Source organism: Anomaloglossus baeobatrachus, chromosome 2 (assembly GCF_048569485.1).
Source record: "Anomaloglossus baeobatrachus isolate aAnoBae1 chromosome 2, aAnoBae1.hap1, whole genome shotgun sequence".
NCBI lineage: Eukaryota > Metazoa > Chordata > Amphibia > Anura > Aromobatidae > Anomaloglossus > Anomaloglossus baeobatrachus.
In genome coordinates, this window is record NC_134354.1 from 670,047,878 (window position 1) to 670,071,334 (window position 23,457).

General features: G+C 48.2%; 1 protein-coding gene across 1 annotated transcript in view; it reads right to left on the reverse strand.

Moving 5' to 3' along the window:
• Positions 1 to 23,457, reverse strand: part of TFCP2 (transcription factor CP2) — a 139,935-nt gene that overhangs the window by 20,500 nt on the left and 95,978 nt on the right. The window contains exons 11-13 of the mRNA XM_075337127.1: positions 19,768 to 19,858; positions 18,545 to 18,654; positions 18,201 to 18,343 (exon numbers count right to left, since the gene is read on the reverse strand). Coding sequence (XP_075193242.1) covers positions 18,201 to 18,343; positions 18,545 to 18,654; positions 19,768 to 19,858 — 344 coding nt within the window. The remainder of the gene's footprint in view (positions 1 to 18,200; positions 18,344 to 18,544; positions 18,655 to 19,767; positions 19,859 to 23,457) is intronic.

Below are 23,457 nucleotides of genomic sequence, written 5' to 3' on the forward strand. Positions count from 1 at the left end.
CATACATACATACATACATACATACATACATACATACATACATATATATATATATATATATATATTTAAATAATGGATAGATAGCTACATTTATTACACACAGGGTTTTGGAGAGTTATATTTATGTTCCAGCATGCAATATGACCGTATTTGAATAAATGTTGATTTTTTTTTATCAAGAATAAATGTGGATTGTTGTTCATGGGAAAAAGGAAGACATCCCAGAAAATAAGCCCTAGCCCCTTTTTGGGGGCAAAAAATATAAGACCCTGTCTTATTTTAGAGGAAACACTGTATGCATGAAATGTGTGCGGAGCACTCTATTATTCTACCTTAAAAAAAGGAGATACCATTTATTGGTAGAGACCATAAGTTGATATACTCTGCAAATTATATGATTTATTATAATTATATGATTTTCTGCCTGAACCAGAAACAAATGAACCTGACACTATAAAAGCTGCAGATATAAGCAGAGGAAAGAAGCCTGATTTCTACTCCATTGTAACTAAAATATATACTACAGTTCAAATGTTTGGGGTCACCCAGACAATTTTGTCTTTTCCATGAAAAATCATACATTTATCAAATGAGTTGCATAATGAATAGAAAATATAGTGCAGACATTGACTTGGTTAGAAATAATGATTTTTACTTGAAATAATTTTCTCCTTCAAACTTTGCTTTTGGCACAGAATGCTCCTTTGCAGCAATTCCAGCTTTGCTGACCTTTGGCATTCTAGCTGTTAATTTGCAGAGGTAATCTGGAGATATTTCACCCCATGCTTCCCCCCTCCCACAAGTTGACTTGGCTTGATGGGCACTTTTTCCGTACCATACGATCAACACCACAACAGTTTAATAGGGTTGATATCTGGTGACTGGGCTGGCCACTCCATTACAGATAGAATTCCAGCTCCCTGCTTCTTCCCCATATAGTTCATGCACAATCTGGAGGTGTGCTTTCGGTCATTTTCCTGTTGTAGGATGACATTGGCTCCAATCAAGCGCTGTCCACAAGCTATGGCGTTGCAAAATGGAGTGATAGCCTTCCTTATTCAAAATCTTTTACCTTGTACAAATCTCCCACTTTACCAGCACTAAAGCAACCCCAGACCATCACATTACCTCCACCATGCTTGACAGATGGCGTCAGGCACTCTTCCAGCAGTTCTGCGTCTCACAAATGTTCTTCTGTGTGATCCAAACACCTCAAGCTTCGATTCGTCTGTCCATAACACTTTTTTCCAATCTTCCTCTGTCCAATATCTGTGATCTTTTGCCCATATTAATCTTTTCCTTTTATTAGCCAGTCTCAGATATGGCTTTTTCTTTGCCACTCAGCCCTGAAGGCCAGCATCCCGGAGTCACCTCTTCACTGTAGACGTGGACACTGGTGTTTTGTGCGTACTATTTAATGAAGCTGCCAGTTGAGGACCTGTGAGGCGTCGATTTCTCAAACTAGAGACTAATAATGTACTTGTCTTGTTGCGCAGTTGTGCAGCGCGGCCTCCCACCTCTTTCTACTTGGGTTAGAGCCTCTTTGTGCTCTCCTTTGAAGGGAGTAGTACACACCGTTGTAGGAAATCTTCAGTTTCTTGGCAATTTCTCGCATGGAATATCCTTAATTTCTAATAAGAATAAACCGTTGAGTTTCACATGAAAGTTCTTTCTGGCTATTTTGAGAGTTTAAAGGAACCAACAAATGTAATGCTCCAGATTCTCAACTAGTTTAAAGGAAGGTCAATTTTATAGCTTCTCCAATCAGCAAAACTGTTTCCAGGTGTGCTAACAGAGGGATTTATAAACATCCATTAGCCTTCTAAAACTTTTAGCAAACACAATGTACCATTAGAACACTGGAGTAGTGGTTGTTGGAAACTGGCCCCTATACACCTATGTAGATATTGCATCAAAAACCAGACGTTTGAAGCTAGAATAGTCATTTACCAAATTAACAATTTATAGAGTATTTCGTTATTTTAATTTAATGTTAGCTTCATTGAATAAAAAAAATGTGCTTTCCTTTAAAAAAAAAATAAGGAAATATCTAAGTGACCCTAAACCTTTGAACGGTAGTCTATATTTAAAAATTGTCAGAAGATTAACTATCTGAAAGTAAAAATTCTAAAAATCTTTTTGCACAAGATATTTCCTACTGTCATTCCTGATTATTGATATGTTAAAGCTACTGGAAGATAGCTGCTGTAACGGCACTACGGTGTGCATCTAAGCCCAATTTATTATACTTCTAAGAATGACCACAAAACATTGTCTGTACAATACTGACAAACTTGTAGTTTTTTTTTGTATACTGCTTGACTGACATGTGTTTTTTGATCGTTTGATTGCTTATATTATACACTACAGACATTGCAGTATATAGTGCAATTGGAGGTCTCTGAAAACCAATTAAGCTGGTGTCACACTAAGCGACAGCGACAACGACGTCGCTGTTACGTCACCATTTTCGGTGACGTAACAGCGACCTTGTAAGTCGCTGTTATGATCGCTGCTTAGCTGTCAAACACAGCAGAAGCAGCGATCATAACGTCGCTGTGTTACATGTGCAGAGAGCAGGGAGCCGCGCTTAGCGCTGGCTCCTTGCTCTCCTAGGTACAGTACACATCGGGTTAATTAACCCGATGTGTGCTGCAGCTACATGTCACAGTGCAGAGAGCAGGGAGCCGCGCACACTGCTTAGCGCTGGCTCCTTGCTCTCCTTGCTACAGTATACATCGGGTTAATTACCTGATGTGTACTGCAGCCACATGTCACAGTGCAGGAGCCGGCGCTGGCAGCAAGAGCGGAGGCTGGTAACCAGCGTAAACATCGGGTAACCAGGGAAAGGTCTTCCCTTGGTTACCCGATGTTTACGCTGGTTACAGCTTACCGCAGCTGCCAGTGCCGACTCCTGATCGCTTCATTTCGTCGCTCTCTCGCTGTCACACACAGCGATGTGTGTGTCACAGCGGGAGAGTGACGACCAAAAAATGAAGCTGGACATTCAGCAACGACCGGCGATCTCACAGCAGGGGCCAGGTCGTTGCTGGATGTCACACACAGCGACAGCGACGGGACGTCGCTGCAACGTCACAGAAAATGGTGACGTAGCAGCGACGTCGTTGTCGTCGTCGTTATGTGTGACACCAGCTTTAGTGGCTGCGATTCACAGGAGCACAAAGATAGAAGATATGGGGCTTATGGTCATGCTGAACTATTTGTACCCTGTGATCGCTTTGGCAGTGACCACTCCATTTAAAAGACAAATTGGCAGTGGCATCTAAATAGTTTACGACAACAATTTTAGCGCTTTGCGCCAGCTGCTCGAGACAGATGCTGGCTATATAACACAGCCGTCATCTACTATGTATGTAGTGGGCTCAGCACTTTAGCTCCCCATCACACAAGCAGAACCCAACATATTTATTAACATCCTTATGCGCCTTGGGGTTAAAAAAAAAGAGAATTTTGTTTACTTACCGTAAATTCTTTTTCTTATAGTTCCGTATTGGGAGACCCAGACCATGGGTGTTTAGCTTCTGCCTCCGGAGGACACACAAAGTACTACACTAAAAAGTGTAGCTCCTCCCTCTGAGCTTATACACCCCCTGGTAGCCAGTCCTAGCCAGTTTAGTGCAAAAGCTGAAGGAGAATAGCCACCCACAAGTAGAACCGAGTAAGAACCAGAACAACCGGAGACTCTGTCCACGACAACAGCCGGTGATAACACACGGAACAAGAAAATTGCCAACAGGCAACAGGGAGGGAGCTGGGTCTCCCAATACGGAACTATAAGAAAAAGAATTTACGGTAACAAAATTCTTTCTTTATCGTTCCTTTGGGAGACCCAGACCATGGGACGTTCCAAAGCTGTCCCTGGGTGGGAATAAACAGAAAAAACTAAGAAGTAGGCGGAGCCTAACTTCACAAGTGGGCGACAGCCGCCTGAAGGATGCGTCTGCCCAAGCTCGCATCTGCCGAAGCATGAGCATGCACTTGGTAGTGCTTCGAAAAGGTATGCAGGCTAGTCCAAGTGGCAGCCTGACAGACTTGTTGAGCCGTAGCCTGGTGCCTAAAAGCCCAAAAAAAGAGGCACCGACAGCTCTGGTCGAGTGTGCTTTGATCCCCGGCGGGGGAGGCACCTGAGTACTCTGGTAGGCGTCCGAAATGGTCGATCTAATCCAACGGGCCAAGGTCGGCTTAGAAGCAGAGAGACCCTTGCGCCGCCCTGTGGTTAGCACAAAAAGAGAGGTGCACCGCCTAAGCGCAGCGGTGCGAGACACATAAATCCGGAGAGCACGCACCAGATCTAGAGTATGCAACGCTTTCTCAAAGCGATGAACAGGGGCCAGACAGAAGGAAGGCAAGGAAATATCCTGGTTAAGGTGGAAGGGAGAGACCACCTTAGGAAGAAAGTCCGGGGTCGGACGGAGAACTACCTTGTCTTGGTGAAAAACCAAAAAAGGTGACTCCGAGGAGAGCGCAGCCAAATCAGACTCTCCTGAGAGAAGTTATGGCAACTAGAAAGGCCACCTTTTGAGAAAGACGATACAAAGAAACCTCCTTAAGGGGCTCGAAAGGGGGTTTCTGCAATACCGTGAGGACCAAGTTAAGGTCCCAGGGATCCAAGGGCTGCCGATAAGGCGGAATGATGTGAGACGCACCTTGCATGAAGGTGCGGACCTGAGCCAGCCGGGCGAGACGCCGCTGGAACAGCACTGATAGAGCTGAGACTTGTCCCTTGAGAGAGTTGAGGGACAGTCCTAGCTGCAGACCGGACTGTAAAAAAGACAGAAGGGTCGGCAACGAGAATGGCCAAGGAGAATGGCCGGAAGAGCGACACCAGGACAGGAAAATTTTCCAAGTCCTGTGATAGATCTTGACGGAGGAAGACTTACGGGCCCGAGTCATAGTGGAGATGACTTCAGGAGGAATACCAGAAGCCGTCAAAATCCAGGACTCAAGAGCTACGCCGTCAATTTGAGTGCCGCAGAATTCGGGCGGAAAAACGGACCTTGCGAGAGCAGGTCTGGACGGTCCGGAAGATGCCACGGCATCTCCACGGACAGTTGGAGCAGGTCCGGATACCAAGCTCGCCTGGGCCAGTCCGGTGCAATGAGGATGACTCGACGGCCCTCCATTCTGATCTTGCGCAGGACTCTGGGCAAGAGAGCTAGAGGGGGAAACACGTAGGATAGACGAAACTGGGACCAGTCTTGAACCAGAGCGTCCGCGGCGAAGGCCTGAGGATCGTGGGAGCGAGCCACATAAACAGGAACCTTGTTGTTGTGACGGGATGCCATTAGGTCCACGTCCGGAGTGCCCCACTTGCGGCAGATTGACTGAAACACTGCCGGGTGCAGGGACCACTCGCCACCGTCCACGGATTGACGGCTGAGATAATCTGCCTCCCAGTTTTCCACGCCTGGGATGTGGACTGCGGATATGGTGGACTTGGAGTCCTCCGCCCATTGAAGAATGCGTTGGACCTCCAACATTGCCAGGCGGCTGCGTGTCCCGCCTTGGTGATTGATGTAGGCAACCGCTGTCGCGTTGTCTGACTGGACTCGAATGTGCCTGCCCGCCAACAGGTGGTGAAAGGCTAGGAGAGCTAGAAGCACAGCTCTGGTTTCCAGGACATTGATTGAAAGGGCTGACTCGGACGGAGTCCAAGTGCCCTGTGCTCTGTGGTGGAGATGTACCGCTCCCCAGCCGGATAGGCTGGCATCCGTGGTGAGAATCACCCAGGACGGAGTCAGGAAGGAGCGCCCTTGGGACAGGGAGAGGGGTTGAAGCCACCACTGAAGAGAGCTCCTGGTCCGTGGCGACAGAGCCACTAACCTCTGTAAGGAGGAAGGCCGCTTGTCCCAACAGCGGCGAATGTCCAGCTGCAGAGGACGCAGATGGAACTGGGCAAAGGGAACCGCCTCCATAAAGGCCACAATTTGACCCAGCACCTGCATCAGGCGCCTGAGGGAATAACGGCGGGGCCTCAGGAGAGAGCGCACCGCTAGCCGGAGAGACTGCTGTTTGATTAAGGGCAACTTCACAAGTGCCGGCAAAGTCTCGAACTGCATCCCTAGGTACGTGAGACTCTGTGTCGGAGTCAGAGTGGATTTGGGAAGATTGACAATCCACCCGAATTGGGCTAGGGTGGCGAGAGTGAGCGAAACACTCCGCTGACAGTCTGCGCTGGATGTACCCTTGACCAGAAGGTCGTCCAGATAAGGAAGCACTGCTAACCCCTGGAGGTGCAGGACCGCAATCACTGCCGCCATGACCTTTGTGAATACCCGAGGGGCCGTGGCTAACCCGAAGGGGAGAGCCACGAATTGGAAATTATCCTCTCCTATCGCAAAACGTAACCGAAGCTGATGTGACACTGCGATTGGCACATGTAGATAGGCATCTCTGATGTCGATGGACACCAGGAACTCCCCTTGGGTCATAAAGGCAATGACTGATCGCAGAATTAGCTGAAGCCACCGCAGTGCGGTGAGCAGCCTCTAGCATGGCAGACATGGCATAAGATGAAAAAGCTGAAGCCTGAGCAGTTAAGGTAACCATCTCAGGCATAGATTCCTTGGTGAGGGAATGCATCTCCTCTAAAGAAGCAGAGATGGCTTTGAGAGCCCACACTGCTGCAAAAGTCGGGGAAAACGCGGCCCCCGCAGCTTCATACACAGATTTGGCCAGAAGGTCAATCTGACGGTCAGTGGAATCCTTAAGTGAGGTGCCGTCAGCCACCGACACAACGGTCCGGGCTGATAGCCTAGACACCGGAGGGTCTACCTTTGGGGAGTGAGACCACTCCTTGACCACCTCAGGTGGAAAGGGAAAACGGTCATCAGAACCACGCTTTGGAAAGCGTTTGTCAGGGCAGGCCCTGGGTTTGGTCACAGCGGTCTGAAAACTGGAGTGGTTAAAGAACACACTCTTCACTCTCTTAGGCGAGGTAAACTGATGTTTTTCTGCCAAAGAGAGTTGCTCCTCTGACACTGGCGGATTGAGATCCAGCACAGAATTAATAGAAGCAATCAAATCACTAAGATCTGAGTCACCCTCAGAGAAATTGATGGGATACATAGCCTCCGAGCCCCCAGTGAGGGCATCCTCCTCATCTTGAGAGTCAGCTCTTGAGACAGAGCCGTGGGATGGGGAGGGGGGGAAACCCTGCGCCTTCTCTTAGAAGGACGGGGTCTGGGATCAGATGATTAATCCTCCGTGAGCTCCGATGGACGGAGGTCAGAGGATAGGAGTCCTCTGTCAAGATTATTAGAGGCACCCTGTGAGGGAGGCTGATGCATATTCATCAAAGTCCTGGACAAAAGTCCCATGGACTCAGCAAATGACTGGGATATAGACCTAGAAAAGGACTCTACCCAGGCCGGGGGTTCAGTCACAGGTGCAGCAGCAGCCTGAGAGACCACTGGGGGTGAGACTCCAGGCTGTGGCACCTCCAAGTTAGAGCAACCATCACAGTGTGGATAAATGCTCGGCTCAGGCAGCAGGAGCTTACATGCAGTGCATGCAGCATAAAGCTTTGGAGCCTTGCTCCTTGTGTGAGACATGCTGCTGGAGTGGGGGCTCTGCAGAGAATGAACCCCAGGGAGAATATACAGAGGTCCACAACCGGAGACCGGCTGTGGCTTACCAGACCGCTGAGCGCGGTGTTGTGTGCCCTCCAGATCCCGAAGCCCGGTCCCCCATTGCGCAGCACCTCAGCAGAGATGTAGAATGCAGGATGTCCCAGAGCAGAGTGAACTCTGCCTGAGAAATGGCCCCCGGAGCGAAGAGAGGGGGCAGGATTAGGGGCGTTCCTATAAAAGAGCGGGAACTGGAGGGCTATAGAGACCTGCAGGGAAGAAGGGATGCCCCAGCAGTGGGGAGTGTCCCTCCCCTGTGTAGAACGGCTGCCGGGAGGAGCCGAACCTGTCCCTCTGCATGAGTGACATGTGAGGGCAGGAAAATGAAACTAGGCCTTCGGCGAAGCCAGGGCCTAAATGTAAGCGGCGAGGCCGACAAGCAGGCACCATCGGTGCGGTTCTCTGGCAAAAGCTAGAGAACCCGCCGGAAAAGTTAAAACAATCACATACAGCATACTCTCCCCTTACAATAAAGAACCGGGACCCCCAACATAAACGTCTCAGGTACTTAGCTGCTGAGACGCAGGGCCATGTCCCTGGGGATGAGTGCTCCGACCAACAGAATCCTCAAGGGGCTGTGGATGGAGACCGGACTCCTGACAGGCATGAAGACCGTGCTGGCTCCCACTTCAAGCCAGAGCCCAGAAGGGATGGTGAAGGAGCGCGGCATGTAAGGCTGCAGCCTTGTAAATCAACCTTAACAACACCGCCGACACAGTGGGGTGAGAAGGGACATGCCGGGAGTCCAGACATGGACCCGCTTTTTTTCAAACTCTTTCCAAAAGTCAAACAAATCAGATGAGAATGCATGTGTGGATGTATGCCTCCTGACACAAAGCAATAAACTGGCTAGGACTGGCTACCAGGGGGTGTATAAGCTCAGAGGGAGGAGCTACACTTTTAAGTGTAGTACTTTGTGTGTCCTCCAGAGGCAGAAGCTAAACACCCATGGTCTGGGTCTCCCAAAGGAACGATAAAGAAAATGGCATTTGTTGTTGAACTAGGAAAAAAAGTTGTTATATTAGTTGTGTTGATGTAATTAAATTACTTTTATTTCATTGGTTTATTGCAAAGAGCAGAACACTTGCAAGCTTTTCTAATAAAACTAATTTACAATGGGGGTTGAATAAGTGTCATTGCAAACATGTTATTCATGTGCACATTTTCTATTGGACTGCCAGAGATAGCCGAGCACCATCCTTGCCCATCTCCCATAGAGAAGAATAGAGCATACGTGCGCATGCTCAAACTCCGCTCCATTTATACAAGGCTCTCAATTGCTCCGGTTCTCAGGGTCAGTGGGCAACTAGGCAGTGCGAGTCAGACGTCCAGCAATTGGGAAGCTATCCCTAATCCCATGAACAGGCAATAACTTCAAGACCTAGCTCAAATAAATTAAATGTAAGCAAAACGCCCAAATTAAGACCTCTAGAGATCAGTATTGCAATACATTACCTGTTACTAAGGGCTGTAAAATATATAAGGCCTAAGAGGTGCATTAGAGATTTTATGGCTGCCACTAAATGAGTGAATAACCTATATAATTCAGCCCTCATGTACGAACCTCATAAATCAGGCACATTAGCAGGGTTTACAGCCATAAATGACCTTCAACGTAGAGGCTTATTGGTTTCCTTCACAGCTGCCTATCCGGAGCACAAAAAGTCAGACATGTGCTGCATTGTGCTGAATACTCTAAGGGTCACGGTCATTTCTTTTATAGGCTACAGGGAGACGGCATAAAAGTCTGTTTGTTTGGTCTTCCTGTAAATGTGCAGAGATAAGACGGCAGCCTTATAATTTACAGTTCATACACGGATATTCAAGAAAATGAAGATTAAAGCAGCGCGACGTCCATTTTCTACACATTTAGTGCTAGTCTTAATACCGTAAAACTCACGTGAGCACTACTGACCACACAAATGTATACGAGATCTTTATTGTAGATTCTGATTTAAAGAATAGCGAAACGTTTGCAACAAAATGTTATATTGTTTTGTACATTTAATTAGATTGGCAAATTGGTGGGGTCCGGGTCTTCAGATCCCCAGCAAAGCCTCAAAATGCCCCAAGAGAGACTGGAGTGCACACAGAGCAGAGTAGGGACTACTACTGTATCCTATATATTTTCTATATACTAAACACGCATACAGATTAGTACAGATTCAACAGAAAGTATAGACTTTATACTGAATCTGCACCCTGCTCTGCGGGCAGAGCGGTCTCATGGGCAGCTTACTTCTCGGGGGTCTTTTGCGTATTGGAAGAGATCTAAGGACCATTGCACCGATCAATCTGCAGACAATTACATAAGACAAAAAAATATAAAATGTTATTGCTTTTATTTTACTACTCTTTAAAAAAGGGTAACCTGAAAGCAGAATTTACCTCTAACAAATTACAGTGAATTTTTCATTAAATGCTTGATGCAAGCAACCCCAATGCTAGGGGAAGTTACTTGTATAAATGTAAGATTAGCATCATTTTAATCTTTTCTTTCCTGTATATGCTAATTAGTTTGACTAGTCTTAGTGGCATGTACTTCTAATGAGCAGTCTAGCCCAGCCAGCCGATATAATGCCCATAGAGGCGAGGTTGTGGCCCCTGTAGTGCCCCTGTTTCCTCCCCACATCCTATGTTGAACAAGTTTCTGGCAGCTGCTGTGACCTAGAGTATGAACAGTGATCCGCCTGTGTGCCATGGCATCACACTGCACACCCGAGGTCTGACTGGCCACTACTTGTCAGCTGAGCGAGATACACAGCACATCTGCTGTGAGAAGAGCTGGGCTATGGTCTGCGTTGTGATTTTCTCCCTGTGCCACTACATGTCAGCTCACTACACTGGCACACAGGGAGAAGATTACAACGCAGACCAGAACCCAGATCTTCTCAATGGAGATGTGCTGCGCTGCTGTGCATCGTGCTCAGCCAGCACAGAGGCAGAAGTTCACTGTATGAGCCAATACCTCCCGGCTAAACACAGTAACAGATGATTGCAGAGGGAGGCGATCGGCCAGTCAGAATAGAGTGTGCAGTGTGACGGCACATGGTAATGGCACACAGGCAGATCACTGTATACAACCGAGGTCACAGCCAACGCCAGAGATATGTGCGACATAAGATGTGGGGAGGAAAGAGGGGCACTACAAGGTCAATAGCTGCACCTCTATAGGCGCGATATCATCTGGCTGGGCTACTCAGCAAAAGTACACGCCTCTATGACTAGTCAAACTAAGTGGTACTGAAAAGCTGGAAGACAAAAGCGCAAACAATAGGGTCTAATCAAAGGGCAATAGGAGGACAATACACTTGGAAAGCTCACCTTGTTTCCTTGTGTGAGTCACAACTAACTGCAGTGCGCTGGTATGAGACGGCTGCTGCAGCACCACATGGAGTGAAAATGACCGTAGAGAGGAAAGGTGGTATGTATACCGTGCTGCTGCAAGAGAAGAAAGTCCTGTAGTACATCAATATGACTTATTTCTACGAGTTTTGGAGATGTCCCTCATACATAAAAACAACTGTGGTCTGACTTTAAACAGAAAAAGTATACAATGAAGAACACGCCACTATTACAAAAAAAAAACCCGCAAAGCAACAGTAGTCAGTTACTGGTGCTTCGCTGCTTTTTTTTTTTTTGCAATAGGGGAGTCTTCTTCATTGTATACTTTTTCTGTTTAAATTCAGAGACTACAATTGTTTTTATGTATGATTGTTCCTGAAATAGGAGAGAGCTATTCTCCAAAACACTTAGAAATAAATCATATTATGCACTACAGGTCTTTCTTCTCTTGTGGCAGCGAGGTATACATACCACCTTTCCTCTCTACGGCCATAGTCAAACTAGGTAGCATATGCAGGAACAATTAGATTAAAATGTTCCTCCTGATCTTCCCTTTATACAGGCAACTTTCCCTTAAAGAAGGGAATTTTGTTTACTTACCGTAAATTCCTTTTCGTCTAGCTCCTATTGGGAGACCCAGACAATTGGGTGTATAGCTTCTGCCTCCGGAGGTCACACAAAGTATTACACTTTAAAAAGTGTAACCCCTCCCCTCTGCCTATACACCCAATTTGCATCACGGGCCCATCAGTTTTGGTGCCAAAGCAGGAAGGAGGAACCTTATAAATTGGTCTAAGATAAATTCAATCCGAAGGATGTTCGGAGAACTAAACAATGAACCAAAGAACAATTCAACATGAACAACATGTGTACACAAAAGAACAACAGCCCGAAGGGAACAGGGGCGGGTGCTGGGTCTCCCAATAGGAGCTAGAAGAAAAGGAATTTACGGTAAGTAAACAAAATTCCCTTCTTTGTCGCTCCATTGGGAGACCCAGACAATTGGGACGTCCAAAAGCAGTCCCTGGGTGGGTAAAAGAATACCTCGATAAAAAGAGCCGTAAAACGACCCCCTCCTACAGGTGGGCCACCGCCGCCTGAAGGATTCGCCTACCTAGACTGGCGTCTGCCGAAGCATAGGTATGCACCTGATAGTGTTTCGTGAAAGTGTGCAGACTCGACCAGGTAGCCGCCTGACACACCTGCTGAGCCGTAGCCTGGTGCCGCAATGCCCAGGACGCACCCACGGCTCTGGTAGAATGGGCTTTCAGCCCTGAAGGAACCGGAAGCCCAGAAGAACGGTAGGCTTCAAGAATCGGTTCCTTGATCCACCGAGCCAAGGTTGACTTGGAAGCCTGTGACCCTTTACGCTGGCCAGCGACAAGGACAAAGAGCGCATCAGAACGGCGCAGGGGCGCCGTACGAGAAATGTAGAGTCTGAGTGCTCTCACGAGATCCAACAAGTGCAAATCCTTTTCACATTGGTGAACTGGATTAGGACAAAAAGAAGGTAAGGAGATATCCTGATTGAGATGAAAAGGGGATACCACCTTAGGGAGAAATTCCGGGACCGGACGCAGAACCACCTTATCCTGGTGAAACACCAGGAAGGGGGCTTTGCATGACAGCACTGCTAGCTCAGACACTCTCCGAAGTGATGTGACTGCCACTAGGAAGACCACCTTCTGCGAAAGGCGTGAAAGAGAAACATCCCTCATCGGCTCGAAAGGTGGTTTCTGAAGAGCAGTTAGCACCCTGTTAAGATCCCAGGGTTCTAGCGGACGCTTGTAAGGTGGGACTATGTGGCAAACCCCCTGCAGGAACGTGCGAACCTGCGGAAGCCTGGCTAGACGCTTTTGGAAAAACACGGAAAGCGCCGATACTTGTCCCTTAAGAGAGCCGAGAGACAAACCCTTGTCCATTCCGGATTGAAGGAAAGACAGAAAAGTGGGCAAGACAAACGGCCAGGGAGTAAAACTCTGATCAGAGCACCAGGATAAGAAGATCCTCCACGTCCTGTGGTAGATCTTGGCGGACGTTGGTTTCCTGGCCTGTCTCATAGTGGCAATGACCTCTTGAGATAACCCTGAAGACGCTAGGATCCAGGACTCAATGGCCACACAGTCAGGTTGAGGGCCGCAGAATTCAGATGGAAAAATAGCCCTTGAGACAGCAAGTCTGGTCTGTCTGGTAGTGCCCACGGTTGACCCACCGTGAGATGCCACAGATCCGGGTACCACGACCTCCTCGGCCAGTCTGGGGCGATGAGGATGGCGCGGCGGCAGTCGGACCTGATCTTGCGTAACACTCTGGGCAGCAGTGCCAGAGGAGGAAATACATAAGGCAGTCGAAACTGCGACCAATCCTGAACTAATGCGTCTGCCGCCAGAGCTCTGTGATCTTGAGACCGTGTCATGAATGCCGGGACCTTGTTGTTGTGCCGGGACGCCATTAGGTCGACGTCCGGCGTTCCCCAGCGGCAACAGATCTCTTGAAACACGTCCGGGTGAAGAGACCATTCCCCTGCGTCCATGCCCTGGCGACTGAGAAAGTCTGCTTCCCAGTTTTCTACGCCCGGGATGTGAACTGCGGAGATGGTGGAGGCTGTGGCTTCCACCCACAGCAGAATCCGCCGAACTTCTTGGAAGGCTTGACGACTGCGTGTGCCGCCTTGGTGGTTGATGTACGCCACCGCCGTGGCGTTGTCCGACTGAATTCGGATCTGCCTGCCTTCCAGCCACGGCTGGAACGCCTTTAGGGCTAGATACACTGCCCTTATCTCCAGAACATTGATCTGAAGGGAGGACTCTGGCTGAATCCAGGTACCCTGAGCCCTGTGGTGGAGGAAGACCGCTCCCCACCCTGACAGACTCGCGTCCGTCGTGACCACAGCCCAGGATGGGGGCAGGAAGGATTTTCCTTTCGACAGAGAAGTGGGAAGAAGCCACCACTGAAGAGAGGCTTTGGCTGCCCGAGAAAGGAAGACGTTTCTGTCGAGGGACGTCGACCTCCTGTCCCATTTGCGGAGAATGTCCCATTGGAGTGGACGCAGATGAAACTGCGCAAATGGAACTGCCTCCATCTTCCCTAGGAAGTGCATGAGGCGCCTCAAGGGGTGTGACTGGGCTCGAAGGAGAGATTGCACCCCTGTCTGTAGTGAACGCTGTTTGTCCAGCGGGAGCTTCACTATCACTGAGAGAGTATGAAACTCCATCCCGAGGCAAGTTAGCGATTGGGTCGGTGTCAATTTTGACTTTGGGAAATTGATGATCCACCCGAACCTCTGGAGAGTCTCCAGAGCAGTGTTCAGGCTGTGTTGGCATGCCACCCGGGAGGGTGCCTTGACTAGAAGATCGTCTAAGTAAGGGATCACCGAGTGTCCCTGAGTGTAGGACTGCCACCACTGTTGCCATGACCTTGGTGAAGACCCGTGGGGCTGTCGCCAGGCCGAAAGGCAGTGCCACGAACTGAAGGTGTTCGTCTCCGATGGCGAAGCGCAGGAAGCGCTGATGCTCTGGTGCAATCGGCACGTGGAGATAAGCATCCCTGATGTCGATCGATGCTAGGAAGTCTCCTTGGGACATCGAGGCGATGACGGAGCGGAGAGATTCCATGCGAAACCGTCTGGTTTTCACGTGTCTGTTAAGCAGTTTGAGGTCCAAAACGGGACGGAATGATCCGTCCTTTTTTGGCACCACAAACAAGTTGGAGTAAAAACCGTGACCACATTCTTGAATGGGAACAGGGATCACCACTCCTTCTGCTTTCAGAGTGTCCACCACCTGAAAAAGAGCATCGGCTCGCTCGGGGGGGCGGAGATGTTTTGAAGAAACGAGTCGGAGGACGAGAGCTGAGCTCTATCCTGTAACCGTGAGACAGAATGTCTCTCACCCATCGGTCTTGGACATGTGGCAACCAGGCGTCGCAAAAGCGGGAGAGCCTGCCACCGACCGAGGACGCGGTTTGGTGAGGCCGAAAGTCATGAGGAGGCCGCTTTGGGGGCGGTTCCTCCGGCGGTCTTTTTAGGACGTGACTTAGACCGCCATGAATCAGAGTTCCTCTGGCCCTTCTGTGGCCTGTTTGACGTGGAGAATTGAGACCTGGCTGAGGGCCGAAAGGACCGAAACCTCGGTTGTATCTTCCGTTGCTGAGGTCTGTTGGGTTTGGACTGGGGTAAGGATGAGTCCTTTCCCTTGGATTGTTTAATAATTTCATCCAATTGCTCGCCAAACAGACGGTCGCCAGAAAATGGCAAACCGGTTAAGAACTTCTTGGAAGCCGAGTCTGCCTTCCATTCGCGTAGCCACATGGCCCTGCGGACTGCCACTGAATTGGCGGATGCTACCGCTGTACGGCTCGCAGAATCCAGGACGGCGTTCATGGCGTAGGACGAAAAAGCCGACGCCTGAGAGGTTAAAGACACAACCTGCGGAGTAGAGGCACGTGTGACTGCATTAATCTCAGACAGACAAGCTGAGATAGCTTGGAGTGCCCATACGGCTGCGAATGCCGGAGCAAACGACGCGCCTATGGCTTCATAGATGGATTTCATCAGGAGCTCTATTTGCCTGTCAGTGGCATCCTTGAGCGATGAACCATCTGCCACTGCTACTATGGATCTAGCCGCCAGTCTGGAGACTGGAGGATCCACCTTGGGACACTGAGCCCAACCCTTAACTACGTCAGTGGGGAAGGGGTAACGTGTGTCATTAAGGCGCTTAGTAAAGCGCTTGTCCGGAAAAGCTCTGTGTTTCTGGACTGCATCTCTGAAGTTGGAGTGATCGAAAAACGCACTCCGTGTACGTTTGGGGAACCTAAATTGGTGTTTCTCCTGCTGTGAAGCTGACTCCCCAATCGGTGGAGTTGGAGGAGAAAGTTCTAGCACCTGGTTGATGGACACTATAAGGTCGTTTACTATGGCGTCCCCTTCAGGTGTATCAAGATTGAGAGCAGCGTCAGGATCAGAGCCCTGATCTGCCACCTCCGCTTCATCCTCCAGAGAGTCCTCATGCTGAGACCCTGAGCAGTGAGATGAAGTCGATGGAAGCTCCCAGCGAGCCCGCTTAGCCGGTCTGGGACTGCGGTCCGTGTCGGAGTCCTCACCGTGGGACCTAGGAGTCACCCCAGGAGCACTTTGCTGCGCCGACTGAGGGTGCCCTGGGGGCAATGATTCAACAGTGCCCGGGGCCTGTGTTACCGGTCTGGACTGCAAAGCTTCTAGTATCTTAGCAGACCATCTATCCATAGACTGAGCCATGGATTGAGAAAGTGACTCAAAGTTTTTCAGCCAACACTGCAAACTCTGTCCCTGCCACCTGGACAGTGGTAGCCGGAGGTTCTACCTGGGCCGAGGGTCCCACCAGAGCCTGAGGCTCCGGCTGAATGAGTGTCACAGGGGCCGAGCATTGCACACAATGAGGGTAGGTGGAACCTGCAGGTAACATAGCCGCACAAGAGGTACAGGTTGCAAAATAAGCCTGTGCCTTGGTACCCTTGCTTTTTGCGGACGACATGCTGTTGTCTCCTCTTAGAGCAATCAGTGAGGGTATATAGCCAAAAGCAAATAATGCGGCCGAACAGAGCAAAAGTATACAATATATGTATATATATATATATATATATATATATATATATACACACTTCGGCACCCAGGGGGGCCAGCACCCGGTAACCGGTGCGGCTTACCGACCGCCCTCAGCGGTTGTGTGTCCACCAGATTCCCTGCCTGGGCCTCCCAGAGCTGTGGAGCTCGGTCTGAACTTCTCCACCGGCAGAAGATGATGATAGCAATGGCTGCCGGAGCTCTCAGGGGAGGAGGGGGCCGTGGGCGTGCCTCAGAAAGTGCGGGACTCTGGTGCCCCACAGTGCTCAGTGAGGGGGGAGGAGGATACCTAAGTATGCTCCAGCCCTCACCGCTGACGTTCAGTCTAGCGTCCCGCCCTTACCCCTGACTGGCAGGCCCGGGGGCGGGAGTATGCGGTACTAGGCCGCAAAAGCCGGGGACTAAATTTAGTAACGCGGCCGGGAAACATGCGCGGTCGGCGCGGTAGTCCCAGCGACACAAAACACAGCAGCCGCTGCAGCGTCCGTTACACAGGCGCTCTATGCGCCGTCCCCAAGGGGACACAGAGTACCTCAGAAGCAGGGCCTGTCCCTGATGATACCCGGTCTCCTGTCCGTCAGATTCCCCCAGGGGCTGCGGAGGGAGCCCGGTCCCAGTGCATGGTGACCGGTTAGGATCCCACTTCTCCCAGAGCCCCTAAGGGATGGGGAAGGATAACGGCATGTGGCTCCAGCCTTTGTACCCGCAATGGGTACCTCAACCTTAACAGCACCGCCGACCAGAGTGGGGTGAGAAGGGAGCATGCCGGGAGCCCTGGGGCCCTCTTTTCTTCCATCCGATAAAGTCAGCAGCTGCTGCTGACTAAAATGTGGAGCTTGCGTGGATGTGTGCCTCCTTCAACACAAAGCAAAAAACTGATGGGCCCGTGATGCACGGGAGGGTGTATAGGCAGAGGGGAGGGGTTACACTTTTTAAAGTGTAATACTTTGTGTGACCTCCGGAGGCAGAAGCTATACACCCAATTGTCTGGGTCTCCCAATGGAGCGACAAAGAAATTGGGGTTGTAATCAGCTAATAGGGGGTAAACCCCACTGCCAGGTCCCTTCAAACATCTTAGGAGAGCACAGTGATAAAAAAATAAATTATAAAGTCTTCATCTGGCAGGACCTGCTCATGATTCAGGGAGGAAGCACTCCAAAAACATGAAAAGCAGAAGAGGGCAAATCCGGTGGTTATCTCCAAAAACCAGATAGCATAGGTAAGAAAACGTACACAGGCAAAAGCAAAATTAAGGCACAATTAAAAATCCAGCCATAGTAGCAGTAACATCCAGGATGCCACTGCTACTATGGCTGGATTTTTAATTTTGCCTTAATAAAGACTGTACGTTTTATCTTACCTATACTATCTGCTTTTTGGAGATCACCGCCGGATTTGCCCTCTTCTGCCTTTTAATGATTTATGGCAATGTAAAATTGCCAGCAGTGCAAAAATAAACCTGGTTCTGAAAAGAGGCTTTCCCGTCCTTTTCTTTGACCTGTGACAGCCCCAGCCCTGAGAAGCGCCTGGTTATAGTCTCATTGATGCAGCGTTGCTGCATAGTGAAGTGGATGTTATACAAAAGCTGTATACGAGTGACTAACCTCATCACTTATAAGAACATGAATGCCCGTGGGCCCCTGTTTGTAAATCTGGTTAATTTGATGAGGACAAATGTTGAACAGTTGGGCAAGCTTTTCTGTTAATTCCAGAGACGTCAGATCTTCCAGGTAGATGGCATGATACACTGAAGGAGAGGAAAAAAAAAAAAAAAGTCAACTTCATGCGAATATGATGATATACTTATTGCATTTCATTAGTGCAAAATATAACCTCATTCACATCAGGTAAAATTGTGCACAGGTACGAGTGTGAGTACTTCCCAACTTCAATCAGAACGGTACCCGACATGGTCATCACAGCACCATAAAACTAAGTCAGTAGTCACCATAAAAAGCACTGTTTCCTTGCTCTCCGTTTTCATGTTTCTGCTGCTGATGCTCCCTTGGCTGTTGTGACTCTTGACATACGTAAATTGTGAGCCTTGGTCGTACCACCCTAGTGCATAGAGAGATTTTTTTTTTTTTTTTTTTAAAAAAGCGTATGTTACCATTTAGATTTTTCTTAACATAAAACAGAATAAAAGCAAAGATAGGAAGCTTTTACTGCATGTTGCTTTTTCCACTTATAAGCCTTCAACCCCCCCCCCCCCCCCCCACACCAGTTTGCTTACATTGCACACTCAATCTGTTTAAGGCTATGTGCGCACTGGGAAATGAAATTTCCTTGCGTAAATTCCGCAGGCTCTCAAAGATGTTATCACCTGCGGAAAAAATCCGCACCAAATTCCGCACCAAAATCCGCATGCGGATTGTCGCGTTTTGTTGCGGAATTGGTGCGGATTTGGTGCGGTTTTTCCGCAAGCTGTTCCCTGCGTGATTTTTACATTAGATTAGGGAAAACCCGCAGCTACCTGCGGAAAAGAAGTGACATGCACTTGTTTTTGCTGCGGGATTTCCGCAGCAAAACATGCAGCTGTCAAATTCCGCCCAGTGCGCACAGGATTTTTTTTCTCCATAGGATTTGCTGGTGATTCACTGCAGAGATGTTATGAACATTTTCTGCAGCGAAACATGCAGCAAATCCGCGGAAAATCCGCGGCAAAATCCGGTAAGTGCGCACAGAGCCTTAAGCTGTTTTTAATGAGGGATCAGAATACAGTTGCTGCCTATACATGTCTATGGAGGTAGGGGGGGGGGGGGGGAGATAGAGGCAGACAAAGAGAAGCTGCTGCACCTTCTAGTTACCAGAGCCTGCAGAGGGTAAAAATGGTCATATTAGTCCAGAAATAGCCAATCAAGTGGACAATTCGCAGAATTTGGATGTTTATTGAGCAATGTGACCCTTTTAGTGTTAACCAGACAACTCATCCATACAGCGGTGCCTGGTAGCACAGATCAACCCTAATTGTTTGGATGATTGTAAAAGATAGGGGTTTTACAGGGGGTGAAACATTGGTGGCCTATATTTAGTGTAGAAAGGAACCAAACAAGACTTGCTCAAACTTAGTAATGAAAACAAAAACTCCTATTCTGCGGCTTGGTGGGCTTCAAACATTAAAATACTGAAGTGTTCAGGAATAATATACAAAAGCCAAGGACATCAGCTCACCTCCCTTTCAGTGCATTGAAGAGCCGGATACCATCAGCAGGTCCACAAATCTGAATAACATCATCCCTAGTTAACTTTAATAAATCTGCACCTGAAACAAATGCAAATTGTTATGTTGGCGTAGCATCATCAGCAAATATAGAACTTAATTGGTATAGAAGCCATCATCTACAAAACCTATAGGAACATCTGAAAACAAAAAACAGGGGAGACCTATGCTGCCGTTGGGTTAGATTATGTGCCCCCAATGACTCCCACTACTGTCATTATGAACTACACTGCCAATTTAGTTTGGAGATTAGTATATTTTTACATATATAGAGAGCAATACGAGGGAGGGAAATTTAAAACGTAACTTTTAATAACAGCAAATAAAAACGCCCCAGCTATAGGGAAAAAATCAATAAAAGAATCCATCAGAGAACCAAAAAGGAGAAAAATACCCTTCTACCAAATCACCGCACAAATATGTAGGAGATGTAAAATAAAATAAAAAAAAAAAAGACAAATCAAAGCAGAGGCCTAAGGGGACAGTGACCTTATGCAGGGGTATTGGAAGTGGTCGATTAGTCCTTAATGGAAAGCCCATAGTGTGCCAAAACATTAAGAACACTATGCTAGGCATGGCATACATAAGCAGGGACCGATTAGGTTGACAGCGGGACATAGATCTGGTTACTAATTGATCCAAAGCAGCTAAAAAAAATGTCAGTAAGGCTATGTGCGCACGTTGCGTAAATACATGCAGTTACGCTGCGCTTTGTAGCGCAGTGTAACTGCATGCGTCCTGCGTCCCCTGCACAGTCTATGGAGATTGTGCAGGGGCCGTGCGCACGTGGCGTCTTAGAGCGCAGCGCTTCGGCTGCTGCCCGAAGCGCTGCGTTCTAAGAAATGACATGTTACTTCTTCCGTGCGCTTTGCCGGCAGCTCCTGCTCTGTCTATGGGAGGGGCTGCAGACAGAGAGCATGGAATCGGCTTTTTTTTTTCCTCTACGGACATTTTCTGCAGAGATATGAAGCGCACGTGTACTCTTCAGATCGCTGCAGAAATTTCTGCAGGGCTAGTACGCAACGTGTGCACATAGCCTAACACAAAACATAAGTGGAACGTTCTCCCCCATTTGTTGCTGGATCAGGGTCATGGGAGATCCAGGTCCACGCTGGTGCTCCAGGTCCTTCGTAGTTCAGAATAGACCCTTTCACACCCCATTGAGGCTGTGTGACCCTGAAATTCCCATCTACTTGCAAAGGCAGTCCACAACTAGCCCCGAAATTCAGGAGACCCTATGGTCTCACGATGCGCTTCCTCCTTTGGGATTCATCAGGGGGTCAGCAGCACATGAAGTATAGTATATACTGCCATGCTTAAGGTCACTAATGACCATACCTAGCATTGTGTAGACACTATGGGATTTCCATTAAAGGACCAATAGATAAGTGTACCAAGAAGCTATACACAGTGGTTATATATTAGCTTTATTATACACTGCATACCCTTAGGCCTCGGCTTTGATTTGGGGCTTTTCACCTGCTAGATGATTTGTATATAACTAAACTAATACTTGTGACCCATTAGTTATTAGGGATTCGATGTTTATACACTGTCCAATTAAAAGTGTACCTTGGATGGTTGTGAATTACAGCAATGTGTCATGTTTGTGCAGTGATTTGGTAGGAGGGGATTACTCTCCTCTTTGGTGCATTTTTGCATTGATTTGACCCTGTAGCTGCAGCCTTTTATTTGTTCTAATTAAAAAAAAGGTAGCCTTTAAATGTACCTGCCACATATGGCTGTCTATACCTAATATTTGTGGGTTGTATTATCTTTGTGGAGAGTCATCTCCATTTTCCTGTTTTGCTGATAATTTCATATATTTCAATTATTCCAGATCCCAAGCCAGTGTTTCTTCTGTTTCAATAGAAGGGTTGTCCAACGACCGTTATTTCGGACAAATCTCTCCTAAAAGGAGAATCTGAAAGACTAATGACATATCTAGAAATAGTGTGTGATGCGAAGCTTTCTCTCCGTACATTACGGAATGTTCAAGTGTGACCTAAATTTGTAATATATAATTAATAAGATCTCGCTCTCTATCAGTGCAGATTCCATTTAGATTTGGGTGTGGAATTTGCTCTTTAAAATTGCAAATGGTGAAATCCACCGTGAAAATCCGCACAAACAATTGACATACTACGGTCACAAATTGTTTGCAAAGTGGGAGTGAAATTTTAAAATTCTCATTAACTATGCTGATACTATAATCTACTGCAGATTTTTCAATTTCCAAATCTGGGTCTTCATGTCGCAAATGGGAAAGTCAAGTGAGTGGTCTAGGCTGGTGACAAATTACATAACCTCCCAATTATCTAAATTGGGAGCCATAATTAAGATTTTGGAAGGTGGGAGATAGGTGCACATGGCTTAGTAGAGCAATAATAGTGCAGTCTTGGTGAATACCAACAAACACCCTCTGAAGAGAACTTATGGGACACATTCATGTACAGTGGAACCTTGGTTAACGAGAACAATCCGTTCTGGGACTGTGCTTGTTAACCAAGTTACTCATTCAGCAAAGCAAGATTTCCCATAGGAAATCATTGCAATGCAGACAATTCGTTCCACAACTTGTTAAAAGGTCCCATCCTGGTGCCCTATTGTGCCATTCCACACACTTACACACACGCACAAACACGCACGCACAAACAAAGATTATTCTCACCTTACCTTCCGATCCCTCGCCGGTCTCCTGAAACTTGCAGTTTGCCCGTATAAGACGTGTATCGGGTAACCAAGGCGACCGATGCTGGACCTTCCGCACTCAGCGCGCTGACGTCAAAGGCAGGAGCCGCTTGCCTCCGATTGGTCAGCGTGCTGCCTTTAAGTAGTGCCTGACAGGGGAAGTTCCTCCCTCGGCGCGATGGTTACCGGATACACATTCTGTGGAGGGAGGACCTTCCCCTGTCAGCCGCTACTCAAAGGTAGCGCGCTGGCCAATCAGAGGCAAGCTGCTCCTGCCTTTGACGTCAGCGCACTGGGACCTGAAGGTCCGCATCGGTCGCCTTGGTTACCCGATACATGCAAGTTCCAGGAAGCCGGCGAGGGAACGGAAGGTAAGGTGAGCATAATAGGTGTGTGTGCATGCGTGTTTGTGTGTGTGTTTGTGCGTGCTTGTGTGTTTGTGTGGACTACAAGAGCGGGTTAGAGCACGGTGGATGTACGGAACCGGAAGTGTGTGCGGTGAGTATTTTGCTCGTACAGCAAGGCTTTCTCATAAAAAGAGTTACAAATTTACAGAAAGCTTTGCTCGTTCGGCAAAATACTCGCTAACTGGGTTACTCGTTAAGCGAGGTTCCACTGTATATACCATAATCCTCCACACCTCCATGCTCTCCGCACACAGGACATTTCAAGCTCAGGAAGATATCTCAGACACTGGTCGGAGAGGCTCGGACCATTTATAGAGCTTATCTTGGACAAAAAGCTAAATTTTCTCCCTAAACTGCACATAATGTCTCAAATTAGGAAAACTATCCTACACATTGAGGGGCAGAGTGTGACCTTTGTGCAGTAGATCATCCATGTCTTCCTAGGCCTAGCTTTACTCTCTACGAGTGGCCACAAAGTTGTGTTGGAAACGCCTGGAAGCAAAGTAAAATTATACTTTTCTGTAGTACAGAACAATATCCCAG